This window comes from Eschrichtius robustus, chromosome 12 (assembly GCF_028021215.1).
Source record: "Eschrichtius robustus isolate mEscRob2 chromosome 12, mEscRob2.pri, whole genome shotgun sequence".
NCBI classification, from domain to species: domain Eukaryota; kingdom Metazoa; phylum Chordata; class Mammalia; order Artiodactyla; family Eschrichtiidae; genus Eschrichtius; species Eschrichtius robustus.
Window position 1 is genome coordinate 1,024,440 of NC_090835.1, and position 20,314 is coordinate 1,044,753.

General features: G+C 60.1%; 1 protein-coding gene across 1 annotated transcript; it reads left to right on the forward strand.

The window, feature by feature from the left end:
* The first annotated feature begins 1,032 nt into the window (after positions 1-1,032).
* On the forward strand, positions 1,033-19,945 carry MCM2 (minichromosome maintenance complex component 2). The gene is made up of 16 exons (XM_068557106.1): positions 1,033-1,233; positions 1,855-2,087; positions 5,618-5,793; positions 5,868-6,128; positions 7,147-7,366; positions 7,485-7,692; positions 9,241-9,375; positions 9,674-9,865; positions 13,988-14,081; positions 14,860-15,110; positions 15,230-15,356; positions 15,865-15,977; positions 16,729-16,974; positions 18,278-18,460; positions 18,606-18,761; positions 19,096-19,945. The coding sequence occupies exons 1-16, from the start codon at positions 1,228-1,230 to the stop codon at positions 19,204-19,206; spliced, it is 2,712 nt and encodes a 903-aa protein (XP_068413207.1). The 5' UTR covers positions 1,033-1,227; the 3' UTR covers positions 19,207-19,945.
* The last annotated feature ends 369 nt before the right edge of the window (positions 19,946-20,314 follow it).

The window sequence follows — 20,314 nt, forward strand, 5'->3', positions numbered from 1 at the left end:
CCGCCCCTACCCGGGGCCCCATCCCAAGATGCTCGTTCACCGCACAAAAGTGCCAGGGCAAGATCTGCCCTGCTCGCCTGCCCTAGCCCAGGCTGCCTCTACCTGGACGAAGAATCACAGCACACTCGTCCCTCTGTATCCTTGGGAGATTGGTTTCAGGCTACCTGCAGATACCAAAATTCCAGGATGCTGAAGTCTCATATAAAATGGTGCAGCATTTGCACATAACCTAGGTACATCCTCCTGGATACTTCGTCATTTCTAGATTACTTACAATACCTAATACAATGTGACTGCTATGCAAATAGGTGTAAATGCTGTGTAAATGGTTAGCTGGCCTACAGCAAAATCAAGCTTTGATTTTTGGAACTTTCTGGAATTAAAAAACTTTTTTTCTAACCACCCTGTTGGTTGAATCCGCAGATTTGGAACCAACGGTAACTGCTTCCAACCTGCCTCAATCTACGTCCACCCCTGGCAGCCTGAGGGAGTCTCCTAAAACCCACGTAGCTCTCCACTGCCCTCAGGCCAGCTCAGTAGAAAGACTTGGTGATCTTTTGTGACCTGGGCTCTCCAGCCTCAATTCTTGTCCCTTCCTGAACATCACAAGCGGTTTAACTGGAACTAGGAAAGTGCTTGCAGATGCCCACCGTGCCCTGCTCTCCACATCTCTGCGCACGAGGCTCTTGCTATCTGGAACACTCCCTGCGTCTCGGCTCCCTCGGGAGGGTAACCCCCACTAGAACGTCACAGCTGGCCTCCTACCATCCCCCGCCTTTCGGCGCTTGAAGGATGCAGCCTGAGCTTTTGGAGGAGTTGACGTCACACAGTAAGAAGACATCAGAAAACAAGGCTCTGAGCCTCAGTTGCCTTGTCTGTAAACCGGCCACAGAGTGACCGCGGTCACGCAGCTGGCAGGTGGGGCAGGTCCTCACCGCCCCCCAGCCGGCCCCAACACCAGCTCCTGAACCTCGGCTGGCCCCGCAGCACAGAGCGCAGGCTGGGCGGGGTCTCGGGCGGCGTGGGCGGGGTCTCGGGCGGCGTGGGCGGGGCCGCACCCTCGGGCCCGCCCCCGAGCGCCGGCGTGACGAAAATGGACGCCGGCGTCATGACGTCGTGCTCCCTCAGACGCTTCCCGGGCACGGGCGGTCACGTGGGCCGCTTTTCGCGCGAAAACTGGCTGTTGCTGGCGGAGCGGAGAGGAGTACCGAGTAGCACCGAGTAGCGATGGCGGTGAGCGCGGCGGAGTCTGCGCGTCTGCCGTGCGGGGCGCGGACGGTGGGCGGGCGGGCGCGGAGCCGATTCCCCTGCTCCAGTCGGGCGGGTCTGCGAGGCCGGCGGGCCCGACTCCGGCAGCCCGGGGCCCCGGCCCGGTCCGCGCGCTCGGGCCCTCCTTATCGTGCTGCTTTCGTCCGCAGCCTCGTCAGCTGCCTGCCCCTCCACCAACCTGGGTCTCCGACCCCTTAGGTTGTGGCCGCTCTCGTGTCCCGTCTCCCCTGGCAGCTCCTGGTGCACCGGGGGCCCAGAAGGGCGGGAACGCGTGCTGGGGGGAGGAGTAGGCGGTAAACAGGCAAACCAGCTAACCAGGTAGCCGCAGTGGGTTGTCCTGGAGAAAACGGGGTCGGGCGAGTCACGGAGTGTGTGAGGAATGAGCCGGCCCGGGCGTGGAGAAGCCTTAGGCTCAGGGAGCGTTCCAGGCAGAGGGAACAGCAGGTGCAAAGTGTGCAGGCTGGGAGGGGTTTGCATCGTGGGAGGACAGGGTCAGCCGTGAGGAGGGAGACCCTATGGGTGGGGGCGCCACCGTACAGGAAGCTGAGTCGGCCCTCACCCCCTCCAATCCATCTCCTCTTGCAGGAATCATCCGAGTCCTTCACGGTGGCGTCCAGCCCGGCCCCGAGGCGGAGAAGTAACGATCCTCTCACCTCCAGCCCTGGGCGGAGCTCCCGGCGCACGGATGCCCTGACCTCCAGCCCCGGCCGCGACCTTCCTCCCTTTGAGGATGAGTCGGAGGGGCTGCTCGGCACAGAGGGGCCCCTGGAGGAGGAGGAGGAGGATGGAGAGGAGCTTTTCGGAGATGGCATGGAGAGGTACAGCGTTCAAGGCCCTGCTCTCAACAGCTCTGCTGGGGGGCTGTTGTGTGTCCCGGGGAAGCAGATAAATCGGAGCCTGCTTGCCTTTGAGCACATCTTGGTCCAGGTTCTGGGGGGAGACAGGTTCATGGAGCCACAGCATATGTCCGTGTAACTTGCTGTGTCTACGTTAGAGTAGACCCGAAGGCCTTGGTAAGCCCCAGCTCCATGAGATGTGCCCCCCAGGGGACGCAGGGCATCTCTAATCCGGGGCCACATCAGGGACCCCAACTGGGAAGGACAGGAAGCAGGCAGCCAAGAGTTTCTCTGCAACTTCAGAGAAACTGTGGGGGGGGGCTGATTAATCAAGATTTAGATTTAATTCAGCCAACAGTTATTGTGCCTTGTCTGTAGCAGACCTTGTGTTCACCACTTATGGATAAATGTACAAAAGTAGTAAAGGTTATGGAGGCTTATTGCTACGATGGTGGAGTAAAGCTCTGTGAGCGAGCAAGGGTAGATTCCACTGGTGTCTCTCACCCTGTGTTAACAACCAGGATTTGGCCTATACATTAGCACGGGAATTATCTGAATGCCCGGGAGCCTCGTGGAGATTCTGCTTTGGGGCTCTCTTTACTCTGACGCGGGGGCTTCAGACCTGGTGTGTATGAGAGTACTGTTCAGGCCACCCCACAGTCCACAGGGAGAGCCCTTTGGGAGCATCCAGGGCACTCTGGACCGTTTGGATCTTCGCTTTAAGCTCCATCACTCCAGGTCATGAGCCTGGGTGTGCAGCACAGGCCAGACAGACTGGATGGATGAGGAGTCTGGACAGATCAGCCCTGAGCAGCTTCTCTGCTGTGCTCTGTGAGGTTGTGCAGGCAGGACACCCCTCCCCGGCCCCCCACCTCCATCCACCCCCTGTGCTTCTTCTGCCCTTCCCTTGCAAGGACCCCTGGATAGAGGTATCTGAGGACTAGGTGGGCCCAGTTAGATTTTGGTTTTATGGCTTGTTTAAAAAACAACCTTACCGAGCTATAATTTTTATAATAAAAGATTTGTCTCTTATAAGAATACAATTTAACGCGTTTTGGTAAATTTCCTGGGTTGTGCACCCATCACCACAATCCAGTTTTTTCCATCATCCCAGTAAGCTCCCTTGTGCCTGTTTATAGTTAATCCCCATTCCCTTCCCCACCCGTAGGTAACCAATAATCTACTTTCTGTTTCTTTGGATTTGCTAGTGCTGGCTATTTTGTACAAGTGGAGTCTGTAATACACGTGTCCGTGTGTGCAGGCTTGTTTGGCTTACTGTGGTTTTCAGGGTCCATCCTCGTTGGAGCACACGTCAGCACATCATTCCTTTTCATGGCTGAGTAGTATTCCATTGTATGGACAGACTGCATTTTGTTTACCCGTTCATCAGTTGGTAGACATTTGGGTGCTTTGCATTTTTTAGCAATTATAAATAGTGCTGCTAGGAGTTTTTTATGTGAATGTATTTTTAAGTTCTCTTGGAATGGAATTCCAGTTCCTAGGAATGGAATTGTTGGGTCATGTGATAACTCTATGTTAATTTTTTGAGAAACTGCCAAACTTCTCCAAAGCAGCTGCACCATTTTACATTCCCATAAGTGGCGTATGTCGCTAGAGTTCTCCACATCCTCACCAACACCTGTTATTTTCTGGTTTTTGACAATAGGCACCCTGATGGGCGTGAGGCGGTATCTCACTGTGGTTCTGATTTGCATTTCTCTGATGACTAGTGATGTTGAGCAGCTCTTCATGTGCTTGTTGGCCATTTGAGTATCTTTGGAAAATTTGTCTTCAGATTCTTTGCCCGTTTTTTATCAATAATTTGTTTCCTTGACTTTTTATCATTGAGTTGGAAGAGTTTTTAAAAACTTATTCTGGATGCAAGGCTTTTGTCAGACATGTGATTTGCAAATATTTTCTTCTCAGTCTGTGGCTTGTCTTTTTAATTTTTTTAAAATGGTGGGTTTTGAGGTGTACAGTTTTAAAATTTTGCTGAAGTCTAATTTATCAAATTCTTTTAAATTGACCAATTAGGATTTCACTGAGGGCATCTCACATGACTTGAAATTCTTTTTTTTTTTTAATTTATTTTTATTTATTTATTTTTGGCTGTGTTGGGTCTTCGTTGCTGCGTGGAGGCTTTCTCTAGTTGCGGCAAGCAGGGGCTACTCTTCGTTGCAGTGTGCGGGCGTCTCATTGCGGTGGCTTCTCTTGTTGCGGAGCACGGGCTCTAGGTGCGTGGGCTCAGTAGTTGTGACACGCGGCGTCAGTAGTTGTGACACGCGGGCTCAGTAGTTGTGGTGCATGGGCTTAGTTGCTCCGTGGCATGTGGGATCTTCCCAGACCAGGGCTTGAACCCATGTCCCCTGCATTGGCAGGCAGATTCTTAACCACTGCGCCACCAGGGAAGCCCATGACTTGAAATTCTTAACGCGTCAGACAGATAACCTTTTCCTTGAGAACACTTAAGAATTTGGAAGCGATCAGTCCAGAAACATACCTGGCTCTGGGTTCTGTTTCTGGCGTCAGTAGTGCGGGATTATCTGAGAGTGTTCTTTGACAGAGTCTATTGCCAAAAAAAAAAAAGTTGTTCCCCAAATCACCACGTCCCCTGAGAAACGGAGAATTCAAGAGGACCGTCGTGGGGCCAGTGTGGTATTGGAAGCAGCTGGCCACCTGCTATTGGACTTACCTTGACACCCAGCTCTGTTGAGTGACCTTTGGCAGAAATCCCATCACCCCCACCCCGCCCCCTGTCCTCGGTTTCCTCATCTTTCTGTTGGAGGGTGATGTGTGCTTCCCCAAATCACGGGGAGGGGAGCTATGTTTGCCCTGGTGGGGGTCCTTGTTGAGGTATCAGTCCTTCAAATATCCGACAGGCGGTCACATGGAAGGTCTCGCTGTGGCTGGGAGGACCGAGCCACGGATGTGTTTGGGAGAGGCTGGTTGGACTGATGTGTGTGGGCCTCCTGGGGTCCGGGGTTCGAGGCGGGGCTGCCAGAAACGAGTGCAGGAGGGTTCCTGCCCATTGGGGAGCTGCGTTGGCTCTCTGAAGGCCCTTCCAGCTGAAGGTTTTGTGGGTCCTCCGATTCCTCTTTCCTGCTGGTGCTCAGAGCTCCCCTTTTTTACTGTGGAAAAATGCACATGACATAAGATTCCCGTCTCGGCCATCTTTGTGAGTTCAGTGGCGTCACGTCACTCACGTTGTCGTACGACCATCACCACCTTCTCCAGGACTTTCTTCCCCAAACCCAGTCACGCAGGATTTCTGTCTTGTGACTGGCTTGTCTCACTGAGCACAGTGTCCTCAGAGTTTGCCCGTGTTGCAGCAGGTGTCAGAAGGTCCGTCCTTTTGAAGACGGTGTCCTTTTCCGTGTGGGATCCATGGGGGAGCCTTTCGGAGCCTCTCCAGGTGCCCTGGCCGGGGCTCCGGAGCCCTCGGGAGCCCAGTTCCTGGTGGGGTTTTGTTTTGGGGTCTGGGTGCTAACAGGGTCCATTTGGGGGCCTCGCAGGGACTACCGCCCCATCCCGGAGATAGATGTCTACGAGCCCGAGGGGCTGGCCCCGGACGACGAGGATGTGGAGGAGCTGACCGCCAGCCAGAGGGCGGCGGCCGAGCGGGTCATGCGGCAGCGAGAGCGGGAGGCCGGCCGGGGCCTGGGCCGCATGCGCCGTGGGCTCCTGTACGGTGCGTTCTTGGGGAGCCCCGGGGAGGGGGAGGCGGTGCGGGGAGCCGGCCCTGAACGCGCCCCCGGCCCCCAGACAGCGACGAGGAGGAGGAGGATCGCCCCAGCCGGAAGCGGCGGCAGGTGGAGCGGGCCACGGAGGACGGTGAGGAGGACGAGGAGATGATTGAGAGCATCGAGAACCTGGAGGACCTGAAGGGCCACTCGGTGCGTGAGTGGGTGAGCATGGCCGGCCCGCGGCTGGAGATCCACCACCGCTTCAAGAACTTCCTGCGCACCCACGTGGATGGCCGCGGCCACAACGTCTTCAAGGAGCGCATCAGCGACATGTGCAAAGGTGCGCCTGCCCCGTGCCTGCGGGAGGTCGCCCGCCCTGGCCTTGTGGCGGCAGGTTTGACAGACGGATGTGCAGGACACGTGGGGCGTCTGTCCTGGAGCTGGCCAGGGCCTGAGCCGGGGGTGCCCGTCTTTCAGACAAAGTGTCAAGGGTCCAGCCCACTGTCCAGGGACTACGTCTGGACCACAGAAGTCGTTTTTTTGCTTTGTTTTGTTTTTAACTTAATTAATTAATTTTTTTTTGGCTGCGTTGGGTCTTTGTTGCTGCGCGCGGCCTTTCTCTAGTTGCGGCGAGTGGGGCTACTCTTCTTTGCAGTGCGAGGGCTGCTCATTGTGGTGGCTCCTCTTGTTGCGGAGCACGGGCTCTAGGCTCGCGGGCTTCAGTAGTTGTGGCACGCGGGCTCAGTAGTTGTGGCTCGTGGGCTCTAGAGCACAGGCTCAGTAGTTGTGGTGCACGGGCTTAGTTGCTCCGCGGCATGTGGGATCTTCCCGGACCAGGGCTCGAAGCCGTGGCCCCTGCATTGGCAGGCGGATTCTTAACCACTGCGCCACCAGGGAAGCCCCAGAAGTCGTTTTTGATGGACTTACAATTGGGCAGACTTTATGTAAAAGTCTGGATTACTGCTTTGATCAGAGTGTAGCAGCACTTGAGGAGGTGTGTGGCTCCTGGTCCCCCACCGTCCCCTCCCCTCCCTTTTGTCTCATATCTGACACGTTTCTTCGCGGGTTTCCTCCTGGCCTTGTAGGCACTCTGAGTTTTGCGGCAGGCGGACCCCGTGTGTTACTCCACTCTATCCCCCGCCAGGGACTTAGGTCCCATTTCAGAGGTTCAGAGCTTGAGACCTAGGATCCGTCCCTTCTCTGGGTCCCGTCGCTAACGCTGAGCGGACTTGGAAGCGAGGCTGGGCCTCCAGCTCCGAGTCAAGGGCTCGGCGGGCTGGCCTGCCCCGCTCGCAGTGAGACGGGCCTGCCCCAGCCTGCTCCGTGCCCAGCCTCTCTTCCCACCCCGCCCACCTCAGAGAACCGCGAGAGCCTGGTGGTGAACTACGAGGACCTGGCCGCCAGGGAGCACGTCCTGGCCTACTTCCTGCCCGAGGCGCCGGCGGAGCTGCTGCAGATCTTCGGCGAGGCTGCCCTGGAGGTGGTGCTGGCCATGTACCCCAAGTACGACCGCATCGCCAGCCGCGTCCACGTGCGCATCTCCCACCTGCCCCTGGTGGAGGAGCTGCGCTCGCTCAGGTGAGCCGGCGGGGGCTCGGGCACCCGTGGGGGGTGGCGGGTGGCCGCGGCCAGAGAAAGCCCGTCCCGTGGGTCTGGCCCCCGCCCGCTGGGCTCTGACGGCGCCTCGTCTCCGCAGGCAGCTGCACCTGAACCAGCTGATACGCACCAGCGGCGTGGTGACCAGCTGCACGGGCGTCCTGCCGCAGCTCAGCATGGTCAAGTACAACTGCAACAAGTGTGGCTTCGTGCTGGGGCCTTTCTGCCAGTCCCAGAACCAGGAGGTGAAGCCGGGCTCCTGCCCTGAGTGCCAGTCAGCCGGCCCCTTCGAGGTCAACATGGAGGAGGTGAGCGCGAGGCTGGTACCGCAGCCGCGGGAGCCAAGATGCAAGTGCGTGTTGGCCACGCCCTGGGTCAGGCAGGCCCGTGTGGTCAGCCCGCATGGTGTTCTCAAGAATTCAAGCCAGTATGTACAAATCAGACTCTTTCATTTAAAGCATCAACGTTCATGGCCCTTTTTTTTTTTAGCGGGAAGATCTGGTGAAACTGGGCCCATGTCTCCCCTGGCTGCCCCTCAGCAGGGCACCTGCTTTCCAGTCCAGACTCCCTGGTACCTGCCTCTCTGGCCTTGCGCTGGGGACCCCTGATTTGTAACTGTCTGAGACACTGCCGTGCCGTCTTTGGGAGGCCCTGCTGGAAGGCTCTGGGCCTTAAGACCTCGGGCACATAACACCGCCTTTGAACGTGAACCACTCCCAGTGTAAAGTGTGGCGGGGTCATCACGATCCCTGCGGTAGAGCCCAGACCCCCCTCTACTGCTTTGCTGCCGTGAGTGATGGGCTAACCCCTCACTGCGCTACGATTCTGAGAAGCGCCCCAACTGGAGCCGCCTTGCCAGGAAAAGCCTGGCAGCCCGCAGGCAAAGACTGACCTGTTTCAAAGTTCAAGTGCGCCTTGCCTTGGGGAGCGACAGCTGCAGGGCTGGGCTCCAGCTGAGCCCGTGCCTTTACCCAGAGTCCCCCTCCCCTTTACAGGTTCCCCCTTCACAGACGTTTCTTGAGAAGCTTCTTGCACGAGAGCAGAGTTGCAGGCTCTGCTTGCAGGGCACCTGGAACAGCAACTAGTAGTGGAATGATAATTATGCTGACGTTTCTGGAGCACTTGGTAGCTGCCAAGCGGTGGGCGTGTCTTCATCACGCCTCGTAAGGCAGGTGCTGTTATTGGTCCTATTTGGCCACTGAAGTAACAGGCTGTGGTCACCCAGCCAGGAAGTGGCCCAAAGGATTAGAACGCAAGCATTTTGATGCAGAGCGTGTGCTTACAACCACCTTTTCCTGTGGCTCTTTTCTAGACAGTAGGTGAGATGGTGGATGTTAGATGTCATGCACGGTGCTGCCTTGTGACCTTGACCGTAAGCCCACATTTGGTGTAACTCATTTCGTGGGCGTTGGTTTGAGGGCTTTTCACGTGTGACGTGACCTCCTCCTCCCTGTGTGGCTGTGGCTGCAGCGTTCGTACCCCCATTCTGTGGGGCAGGCACGGAGCGGGGGAGGCCTCACCAGGGCCACAGAGGAGCCTGCCTCCAGTGTCCCCGTGCACTGGGCTCAGCTGTAGGGCCTGTCGCAGGGGTCTGGCTTCTGGCAGGAGGGAGGCGTCTGGGGCGGGGGGGGCGGTGGCAGGAGCGGGGACCGTGCACTGTGGCACTGGTCACAGTGGCTCGCCCCCCTGCCATCTTTGGTTCTGCGTGTCCTAGTCAGTGGTGGGAATAATAACGCTGTTCTCCTTGCCCCAGGGCACCGGTCCAGTTCAGGTGACAAAGAATCGGTGCTTGGACAACAGCCCAGGCTTCGCCGGCTAGGGACGGGCCCCTTTGACCATCTGTTTGTCCCACACAGACTATCTACCAGAACTACCAGCGCATCCGAATTCAGGAGAGTCCTGGCAAAGTGGCGGCCGGCCGGCTGCCGCGCTCCAAGGATGCCATCCTCCTCGCGGACCTGGTGGACAGCTGCAAGCCGGGAGACGAGATAGTGAGTGGCCGGGGGGCCGAGGAAGGTGGTGTGAGCGCTGTGGCGGGGGACGGGTGGCGGTAGCCCGGGGAGTGGGTCGAGGTCAGCTCTCCCGTCTCTAGCACTGAGCTTCTCCTTGGGGTGGACGGCCAGCTGGGTGCTGGGTTCGGGAGCCGTGTGCTGCGGTTGTGCTGAGTCACTGCTCTCCCGTCGGTGGCCCGGGGACCCGGAGGAGGGGTCGGGTGAAGCCAGCGAGGAGGCGGGCCCGGCCCGTGCTTCTGGCCCCGGGGTGGCCCTCCTGACCACTCGGTCCCCCCAGGAGCTGACCGGCATCTACCACAACAACTACGATGGGGCCCTCAACACCGCCAACGGCTTTCCCGTCTTCGCCACTGTCATCCTGGCCAACCACGTGGCCAAGAAGGACAACAAGGTGGCCGTGGGCGAGCTGACTGACGAGGACGTGAAGATGATCACCAGCCTCTCCAAGGACCAGCAGATTGGGGAGAAGGCAGGTGGAAGGCGGGCGGGCGGGGCTGCTGCAGAGTCGGGGTGCCCGGGGCTCGCCGTCTGGCCCGCCCTGCAGCCTCCGTCTTGGCGCCCGGGTCTTGGAAGCTGGTCCCTTCGTTGGATTCCCTGCGTCTGCTCAGTCCGCTTGCCTTGGCGGGGGCTGTGCTCCAGGGGAAGAGTGTCCGCAGCCTCCCTGAGCCTGTGTCCTGCCCGCGAGGACAGGGGTGAGGTCAGGGTTCCTCAGGTTGTGCCGGGCTCGGGCTGGAAGGGAAACCGGGGGGCGGGGGGCAGTAGGAAAAGCTTGTCTGGTAGGGCGTCCCCTGGCATCAGACCCCTGTCCCCAGTCTTTTCTCCAGGAACAGCGCTACCCCAGCACGGGGGTTTGCTTTTCCCTTTAACTGTAGGCTTTTTGCTGAGGTTGGGGAGACGGGGGTTTTCGTTGCAGGATTACAAATATAGGCGATCCCTGGACAGTGCAGGGGTGAGGGGCGCCCACCCCGACTCTGTTGAAAGTCCACGTGTCAGTGGACCCGCGCAGATCAAGCCCGGGTTGTTCCAAGCTCAGCTGTAGGACGTTAAGTTACTGTTGCTGGAAGTTCTGCCGCACGGCCCTCGGGCTCCTGGGTCGCCGGGTGGCCCCTCAGGCTCGTGGTCCTCCCCCGGCCCCCTCGACGTCCCTCTCCCCTCGCCTCCCCACTTCCTGTTCTCTTGTTGGTACAGGACCACCCAGCTCTCTCCCTGGCTGCTCTGCTGCCCCCCAGCTCAGGTCCTTGCACCCCCATCGGCCGCCTTTATTAGTCTGCCGAGATTGGGGGCCCACGGGGAAGGCGGGTGTCCCCAGCCCCAGGAGGACAGGCGCTGCCGTTCTGCCAACGTGCTGGGTCCTGGGGGACCCTCCAGGGCCGCGTTGTTCAGGCTTCTCGGTGGGAAGTGAGACCCGGTTGTCACTCTCATGGGGCTTGTCCTTGACTACGGCCCCGGTAACCCGCCCCCGCCCCCGCCCCCGCCGAGGGAAACCAGTGCTAGCGTGACGGGCATGTTTTCAGAATCTTGACGGAGCATTTGGGCCGGTTTCTGAGGGCGGGGGACTCTGAGTCCCAGGCACGTGTCAGCTTGTCTGCACACACACCTGATGTCCATGTGCTTCTAGAGCACTTCCTAGCGCCCGCCTGCCCTCTGCCGTGACTCCCCTCTGCACCCTCTGCACCCTCCGCAACTCCGGAGACGAGTTGACGGGTGACAGGGAAGATCCAGAAATGATTCGGCTCGTCGGAACGGTTGGAGCCGGAGGTTTGCAGGCTGGTGTGGTGGCTGGTGGGCCCCATCCAGCCTGCCGATGGGTTTTCTCCAACTGGTACGTGGTTCTGTGTTGTTTTTGTTTTTCCAAATGTTTGAATGAGTTATTATTCCTTAGGAATAGGGAGAGTTCACATAAAAACATGGGCACCCAGGTTTTGATATTCCAATCGGGTGGTCTGTGTCTTTAGCAGCAGGTGACATGCTGGGTGGCCGCCGCCCTCAGATGGGTTCCCTCCCGTCTGCTGGCTGCCCACTGCTGTGGTCTCTCCCGCCTGAATCACTGCGGCTTCCACCCAGCTTGCCGCCGTGGGCGTTGTACTTCGTGGGTGCTGATGGGGTGAAGCATTCGAGAGGTGTGTGTTGTGCCTGACGCTGAGATTTTGAAGAACTGACGGGAGACGCCCACAGCCTGAAGCCAGACTTAGGGTTGAGTTTTGGCGTCGTGCTCAGTGTGATCAGTTGAGCTGCCCCGGCTGTGAGCAGAGACGGGGGTCATACCCACGCGCAGAGCTGTTCTCAAGGTTAAGTAGGTAAGCGAGCAGGCGTGGGTCTCCACAGCCAGCTGTCCCTGTTACGGGTTGTTACAGCTGGGGCGCTGGGAAGGACCAGTGCGAGGATGAGCACAGCTTTGGGGCCCTCGTGAGACGAGTCCTGTGCTCTCTGTGGCCGTGCAGGTGGGTGCTGGGCTGTCTGAGGGCGGCGGGCAGTGCACCTGAGACTTAGGAGTGTTAGGAGCCTGGGGTCGGGCCCTGGCCGTCCTCAGCAGCAGGTGGTCTGTTTCCTCCCGTGTGATGTGGAGGTCGTGGCGGTAAATGGAGTAATCCTTGGGAAGTGGGTGTCATCCCCTGGCAGGTCTGGGTTTGGGTTCACCCCTCTTACCAGGCACTGAGTTGCCCTATCACTTAAGGTAGCCGGGTCAGCACGGGTGCACTGAGCAGTGTGGCAGTGGTGTGGCCGCTCCCGTGCCCTTCAGGCCGGCAGGGACGGCACGGGGAGCCTGCGGGCACAGCAGGCAGGAAGCGGGCTGCTGCCCTTGGTCCCAGAGAGAGACATTACCTCATCCTGCGAGGTGCCTGGTGCCCAAACAGCACTGAGAAACGGTCTTGGTGGAGAAGCCCAGGCTGGGCAGTCCTGGCATCAGGTCCAGAGCGATCGTCTCTCCCAACAGAGGTGGGGGCTTAGTAAGGGGATCGTTAACGTGTACGGAGCGCTGAGTATCCGCTGGGCACCGAGCGATTTGCAGAGGGTTGTGTGTGTCTTGTTACGATGAGAAACCTGAGACGTGGGCGTTGGGAGCCTGGTTTACTAAGACGCCCACGTCACGCGGCTAACAAGTGGCAGAGCCGGGGTCCCGCCAGGCCGTCCGGCCTCCACCCCTCCTTCCAGGGGCCGCCTCTGCCCCCCCATGCGTTTCCCACGTGTGGGAGGCACCTCTGAGTGTAGGGTTATCGTGAGTTCCAGGGGACCCAGCTCAAGACCTGGCCCACGTTTTAAAAGTCACCACAGAAGTTGTGAGACGCGAGCGTGGCGTGGTGTGGCAACCCTGCGTGTCCTTTGCCAACTTCTCCCATCCCCGAGGTCATGGGTGGTCTGGGCTCCTCCGTGCAGCCCCCTCCCCTGTTATTCTGACACAAATTCAGACCTGCCCTTGCACCTACACCTACGTCAGTGTGTCTCTCAAGTCTCTCTTTTTACTAAACTGACCCCACTACCACTGTCACGCTTGAGAAATACCTGGCAGTTCCTTCGGGTCGATGTTCAGTTGGGTCCACGGTTCCCTGGTGGTCGTTTCTCTTTGAGAAGTTTCTTGTATTCAGTGTCCGAGTAAGGTCTACACACTGATTCGTTGACTGTCTCTCATCTTTGTTTTTAATTTATTTAGTTTTTTAATTTTTGGCTGCATCGGGTCTTCGTTGCTGTGTGCAGGCTTTCTCTAGTTGCGGCGAATAGGGGCTACTCTTTGCTGTGGTGCGCGGGCTTCTCATTGCAGTGACTTCTCTTGTTGCGGAGCACGGGCTCTAGGCTGCGCGGGCTTCAGTAGTTGCAGCACACGGGCTCAGTAGTTGTGGCTTGTGGGCTCTAGAGCACAGGCTCAGTAGTTGCGGCACACAGGCTTCAGTAGTTGTGGCTCACGGGCTCTAGAGCGCAGGCTCAGTAGTTGTGCCACACGGGCTTAGTTGTTTCACAGCATGTGGGATCTTCCCGGACCAGGGATCGAACCCGTGTCCCCTGCATTGGCAGGTGGATTCTTAACCACTGCGCCACTAGGGAAGCCCTCTTCCTCTTTCTTACACACACGCGCGCACACACACACACACACACACGTGAACGTCTCACCTCCTGGTGGACCCACCTCCCGGCCGCCCCGGCCCCGTGTTCTAAGCTCGGTACCTGCAGTCCTGCGGGAGCCGGGCTTGAGTAGACGCCTCCTGTAGTGCTCACAGCCCCCATGAACTGGGCAGTGTCATCTCCTTTCCATTCGAGGACACAGGCTCAGGCAGGCCGCCGAGCCTGGGTGGGGTCTTCTGCGTCCGTGCTGTCGGAGCCCACCCCCACCCATGTGGGCCTGGGTCTCGTCTCCTGCTCCTGGTCTGCGTGCGACCTTGGGGCGGTCCTGCAACAGGACGAAGTGAAGGGGGTCAGGCCGGGGTCCTGGTCAGCTCTCAGGTTCGGTGACTTGGGAAGAGCCAACCAAGTACAAGGCCCGGAGTTGGGGGTGGGATGGGGGGTGGGTCTCGATGCGGGGTCGGGGGAGTTGCAGCTGTGCGTGGGCGCTCCAGGCCGGAGCACGTGGTGACCGTTCCCATCGCCCCTCCCCCCCCAGATCTTCGCCAGCATTGCTCCTTCCATCTATGGGCACGAAGACATCAAGCGAGGCCTGGCACTGGCTCTGTTTGGAGGGGAGCCCAAAAACCCCGGTGAGCGGGGCAGGGGGGCCACCTTCTCTTCAGGGGGCTCGGTGGGAGCAGTTCCCGGTGTCCGGGGAGAAGGACACGTCCACGGGCAGCTCATCATCACAGGGAGAGCGCAACCCATGGCCATGCCACTGTGCACAGATTTAACTGCAGAAGTAATACCCGAACGTGTGTTTGTATTACATCCTTTTCTTGAGTCGTTAGAGGTCTCAGAGGGGCCGAAGCCCCCGTTGACCTCCCTGTCTCATCGTGGTCCCTCCCTGCAGGTCACCTGGTTGGTGTCTGGGGGACATGGGCAGAACTTTGTGTGGCTGTTCAGATAGATTACACGTGTGCTGATACGGAAAACACGGCACTCCATCACTTTGGCACGTTTCTACTTACAAGTGTAGCGCTCCCTGTCTGTGTGTGAGGGACTGTCCGTGACATACGCAGCTGCCCGCTGTCAGCATGGCTTTGGCATCGTTCCCCGTGGGCGCGCAGAGAATGAGCTCATCCTCTGAAGTTAACCGTGTCCTGGTCCACATGGTGCTGTATTCAGCTGTCCTCCTGGCTGGAGAGCACGTGCACGGCCTCCAGTGTTTACGTTACAAAAGCATCTTCTTCATAAGCACCTCCTTGTGCACCGTGTTTCTGGGTTCTGTGCTCAGAGTGGGATGGCTGGTCCTGGGCATTACATCCCTTTCTAGAACATTGTTTTGTTGTTTGCAGTAAGCAGGCTGGGAAATCGGAGGTAATCCAGCTCTATCCTGAGCCCCCTCTGCCCCGTTCCTGCCCCCAGGCGGCAAGCACAAGGTGCGAGGTGACATCAACGTGCTCCTGTGTGGAGATCCCGGCACGGCCAAGTCTCAGTTCCTCAAGTACATCGAGAAGGTGTCCAGCAGAGCCATCTTCACCACCGGCCAGGGGGCCTCGGCCGTGGGCCTCACGGCGTACGTCCAGCGGCACCCCGTCAGCAGGGAGTGGACCTTGGAGGCTGGGGCCCTGGTCCTGGCGGACCGAGGAGTGTGTCTCATCGATGAATTTGACAAGGTGGGTCCCCGGGCCGCAGGGGCGACGTGTGGGCTGAGCCCTCGGTGGGGAGCGGAGCGCGGGGGCCTCGTGTGAGAGGCCGCGGTCGGGCAAGAGTGCCGCCTTTGCCCGCCGTGCAGATGAACGACCAGGACAGGACCAGCATCCATGAGGCCATGGAGCAGCAGAGCATCTCCATCTCCAAGGCCGGCATCGTCACCTCCCTGCAGGCCCGCTGCACCGTCATTGCTGCCGCCAACCCCATAGGTGCGTGGGTGCGCCGGCCAGAGGGAGAGCAGACCCGGGGGCCCTGCGCTGGGCCCCCCGCCGCTGAGTCTGCGGAAGGAACCGAGCAGCAGAAAGTGCTCCTCTCTCCTGCGTTTCTTGCTGGGGGTGGAGTGCAAGGACTGGAGACCCCGGGCTCTCGCTGAGCCGTGCTCTCAGGAGGCAGGAGGAGCGCCTGGCCCTTAAATAGGGTGGGACTGGCCGTTGGTCTCAGCCAGCAAGTGGTTAGAGAGCCCAGGCGCCCTTGCCGTCTTGTCCCGGGCTTCTCCTCGCGGGAGGCGGCTGAGCGGCCTCGGGCTGTTTGGGGCAGCGTGGGGAGAGGCCCCATGCGGGCTTGTCTGGGGTGCCTGGAGCAGGCCCTGCGTCCCTCCACCACTGATTCCCCTCCCGTCGCTGAAGCCACGCGGGTTGGAAAGAACCTTGTACGGTCAAGGAGAAGAGGGGCCCCGGGGAGCGGGAGCCCTGATGGGGAGCTGCCTTTGTGATGCAGGTGGCCGCTATGACCCCTCGCTCACCTTTTCGGAAAACGTGGACCTCACGGAGCCCATCATTTCCCGCTTCGACGTGCTGTGTGTGGTGAGGGACACAGTGGACCCAGTCCAGGTACGCAGCGCACGCCCTGGGCGTGCGCAGCGAGTGTGGGGACCTCGCGTCGGCCCAGGGCTGTGGCTCGCCGGCCTCAGGGAAGGGCTGCCACGTGGACCGTGTGTTTTCCACTTGTTCTCAGTCCCGAGTTCCTTGATTTCTCCTTCGCCAACCCCTCCCCGGCCACCCACCCAGCATCGTCCACTCTCTGCCACCAGCTCCCAAGTCTCCTCACTTCTCGCTGCTATGAACCCCGTCCCAGCTTCCCTCCTCTGGCCCGACGCACTGCAGCCTTGGTGCTGGGCCCCCGGCTTCCCCCGTCAGAGGCCAGCCGTCTTTGGGGGCACGGGCGGACCTGCCTCTCCTTACAGATCTGCTCTCGGCCTCCCATCCCATCTCGCTGGCAGGGAGTCCACCGTCCCCGAGAGGTCTCTCCCCCTGCCCCTTCCTCTCATCCGCACCCCCTCGCCTTCTCGGGCTTCACTCGTGCGCTGTTCTCTTCTCTCAGAAGTCGTGACTGGGGCTCTGGTGACCTCAGCTGGAGGCTGTCCTCGGGCCTCCATCCCACCACGTGCTTCTCTTCTTCCTGTAGTGTGAACTCTGTCTGTCTCCTCTGTCCTCACTGGCGGGGGGTGGGGGGTTGCGCCCCCGGAGCTCCTGGCCCATAGCGGGCGGGGGACACGTGTCACTCCAGAGCGTCTTCAGTGAGCTGACCTGCTCCAGGCCGGGCGCCACTCAGCCCGCTCTTGTCCTCTCCGTCTTGTCTCAGGATGAGATGCTGGCCCGTTTCGTGGTCGGAAGCCACATCAGACACCACCCCAGCAACAAGGAGGATGGGGGCCCGGGGGGCGCCCCGGAGCCCCCCATGCCCAACACGTATGGCGTGGAGCCCCTGCCGCAGGAGGTCCTGAAGAAGTACATCATCTACGCCAAGGAGAAGGTCCACCCGAAGCTCAACCAGATGGACCAGGACAAGGTGGCCAAGATGTACAGTGACCTGAGGAAGGAATCCATGGTGAGGGCCGGGGTGGGGGCAGGGGGCGCACGGCGGAGCCTTGCCTGTGTGCTCAGCGGCTCCAGGAATCCACTGTGAGGGCGGGGGGGCGCACGGCGGAGCCTTGCCTGTGTGCTCAGCGGCTCCAGGAATCCATGGTGAGGGCCGGGGGGGGGGGGCAGGCGGGGGGGGCACACGGCGGAGCCTTGCCTGTGTGCTCAGCGGCTCCAGGAATCCACGGTGAGGGCCGGGGGGGGCAGGGGGCGCACGGCGGAGCCTTGCCTGTGTGCTCAGCGGCTCTAGGAATCCACTCAAGTGAGGGCCGGGGGCGGGGTGGGGGGGGGGCAGGGGGCGCACGGCGGAGCCTTGCCTGTGTGCTCAGCGGCTCCAGGAATCCACAGTGAGGGCCGGGGGGGGCGGGGCAGGTGAGGGGGGGCAGGGGGGCGCACGGCGGAGCCTTGCATGTGTGCTCAGCGGCTCCAGGAATCCACGGTGAGGGCTGGGGGCGGGGGACAGAGGTGGGGGCAGGTGAGGGGGGCGCACGGCAGAGCCTTGCCTGTGTGCTTAGTGGCTCCAGGAATCCACGGTGAGGGCCTGGGGGGGCAGGTGAGGGGGGCACACGGCGGAGCCTTGCATGTGTGCTCAGTGGCTCCAGGAGCGCTGGAGCAGCAGGAAGGCCTGAAAGACGTGGTACGTACTCGCCTTAACTGTTTTGTTTAGACGGAACTTAGACGTACGTGTGTTTGTCTGTTTGAGGGTACAGCTGAGGTCTTTGTTTTTGGACCATTGATTTAGTTCCAGTGACTTTGCAAAAATCTCACCCAAATGAGCACGCGCCTGAGCTAGTTTTCGTTCACTCGTGGTGGGGAGAGAATTTAAAGGCAGCTTGCAAGCAGGTGGACAGCAGAATTCTTGCAGGTTGCTCCCTCTCACCTACCTAATCACGACAGCCACCCCTCCTTCCCTTTCCCTCCCTCCTGACACCTTTTCACTCGATCAGGTCTTTTCAGAGCATTAGCTTGGGCTTCACAGAAACACAGCTTTGTTTTCTCCGTGATGCTGCACTGCATCATGCGGTCCCTGGTACCTGACAGAAACAAATACAGCCGCCCACAGGCGTGTAGACTCTGGCTGCCCGGGAGCTGGCAGGGGCACACGTGCTGGGCTGGCGGTGGCAGCCGTGAGCCTTCGCGCTTTGGGAACCCGTGGAAGCGTGGGCGCCGCCCTGCAGGGGGGTCAGCTGGGCCTCCCGGCGGCGCCAGCTCTGCCCCTCCGCCACGTGCTGGCTGTGCTGCGGGGAGACCTGACGCGGCCCTCCCTCCAGGCCACGGGCAGCATCCCCATCACGGTGCGTCACATCGAGTCCATGATCCGCATGGCTGAGGCCCACGCGCGCATCCACCTGCGCGACTACGTGATGGAGGATGACGTCAACATGGCCATCCGCGTGATGCTCGAGAGCTTCGTGGACACGCAGAAGTTCAGCGTCATGCGCAGCATGCGGAAGGTGGGGGGGGGGGGCCTGGGCCAGGGGGCGGGGCCTGGGCCATGGAGGGCAGGGCCTGGGCCGCGGGAGTCCACCCCGCCTCTGCTGCCAGGAGCAGCTGGCCTGGGGGGGCCTGGCAGGAGGGTCACCTCTGCTCTCGCCGTAGACTTTTGCCCGCTACCTGTCGTTCCGCCGCGACAACAACGAGCTGCTGCTCTTCATCCTGAAGCAGCTGGTGGCCGAGCAGGTGACGTATCAGCGCAACCGCTTCGGGGCCCAGCAGGACACGATCGAGGTGCCCGAGAAGGACTTGGTGGACAAGGTATGGGCATGGCCAGGGGCGGGGTTTGCCCGGGCCGTCACAACGCAGGTGTCCCACTGTTGTCCCATTACTGTCACCCGTCCTGCTGACGTGCCGGGCCGGGGCAACCACACAGCTTGTCCGACCTCACGGCCGTTGTCCAGGCTGAAATTTCGAGCCCCGTGTCCAGCTGCAGACCCTCCCTCGGCCTCACAGCGGTTCGCTCTTCCCTGTGATGGGGACAGAGGCCCCGCCTGCCTGCCTCCCCTGGTCCGGCCCTGAACGCGTGCTGGGGCCTCGGGCTCGGGACCTGCCCACACGTCCGCACGGCTCACTGGACGTTCCCTCTTTTCAGGCTCGTCAGATCAACATCCACAACCTGTCTGCCTTTTATGACAGTGAGCTCTTCAGGATGAACAAGTTCACCCACGACCTGAAGCGCAAGGTGATCCTTCAGCAGTTCTGAGCCCCTGCAGCAGCTCTGTGGTCCTGGTGGAAGGTCAGACCTGGCCCTGACTTCCCTCTGCTGCAGGGACCCGAAACCAAACCGCGCGGGGCTCCGAGTTGTGGGGCCGGGCTCGCAGCGGTGCCGTGTGGCTCCACCCCGTGTCCGGGGTGTTTATTTCCTTGACTCGCTTCCTCTGCTCTCATCTCGGGGCACTTGACCTCCCAGAGCTGCGTTTTCAGCCCTCTGACAGCCGCCCACCGCTTGGCAGGAGGTTCGCCTGACCTCCTTCTGGGGATTGAAGTCGATTGTGTTCGGGACCCCTGGGGGCTGCTCTAGGGGACTGAGCACGTAAGGGTGTTAACCAGCACTGTTGGCCTCTTGGCGTGAGTTCCGTGTCCTGCTGCTTTTGCTGCCTGTGGTTGAAGAGCAAGTTGTCAGTATTGGCAGTGTTTTCCTGAATTGTGTCCTGCAGCCTTCTCTAGGCTCCCGTGAGTAGAGGCAGTGTGTGGGTCCTGCGCAGATGGGACCCTAACCTGTCGGCACAGCCACGCATCCTCTGACGGCCCTGCAGCCTTGGCCTCCGCCAGTGGGAGAAGTGGGTTCGGGGTCAGATGGTGAGGGTCGTCGGAGCCGGGCCACCCCCTCACCATTGCCGTGTGATCTGTTCTCCTACCTGGCCCTTTCCTCATTCTCTCATTTGTACTCTGAGTTCTTGTTTCTGTCGTTTTAGTTTTTAATAAAATGGAGTAAACCTAAACGCTGGTCTCAATTCCGTTTTCGTATTGTAACCCAGGCTCTCCTGGACTTGCCTTGAAGGCCCTTCCAGCTTTGCCTCTGGTTTCCTGCAGGCCAGAATCAGGCTAGGAGAGCGGCTTTGTTGGTGTGCTCCGGTCTTCCGGGGGAATTCGGTTGGCAGTTGCTGCCTGTGTGGGCTCCGTGGAATCGGGGGACCTCGGGACAGACTTGTACACCCAGAGGGGCCGGGGGTGACCAGGCTGCGGAGGGAGCAGCCCTGCTCGCCCTAGCACTGCCGCGCTCGGACGGCTCCCCCGGGGCGCTGCACGCCTTTGGGTCTTCTGCTTCTTACCTGAGACGAAGCACAAGTGTCTCCTTGGGTTGGGTCGTC

Excerpts from the sequence above, each read along its gene's own strand:
- MCM2 (XM_068557106.1), top strand. Across the intron at positions 5,794-5,867 it reads GCGCCGTGGGCTCCTGTACG|ACAGCGACGAGGAGGAGGAG; the intron begins GTGCGTTCTTGG and ends CCCGGCCCCCAG. Across the intron at positions 9,866-13,987 it reads ACCAGCAGATTGGGGAGAAG|ATCTTCGCCAGCATTGCTCC; the intron begins GCAGGTGGAAGG and ends CTCCCCCCCCAG.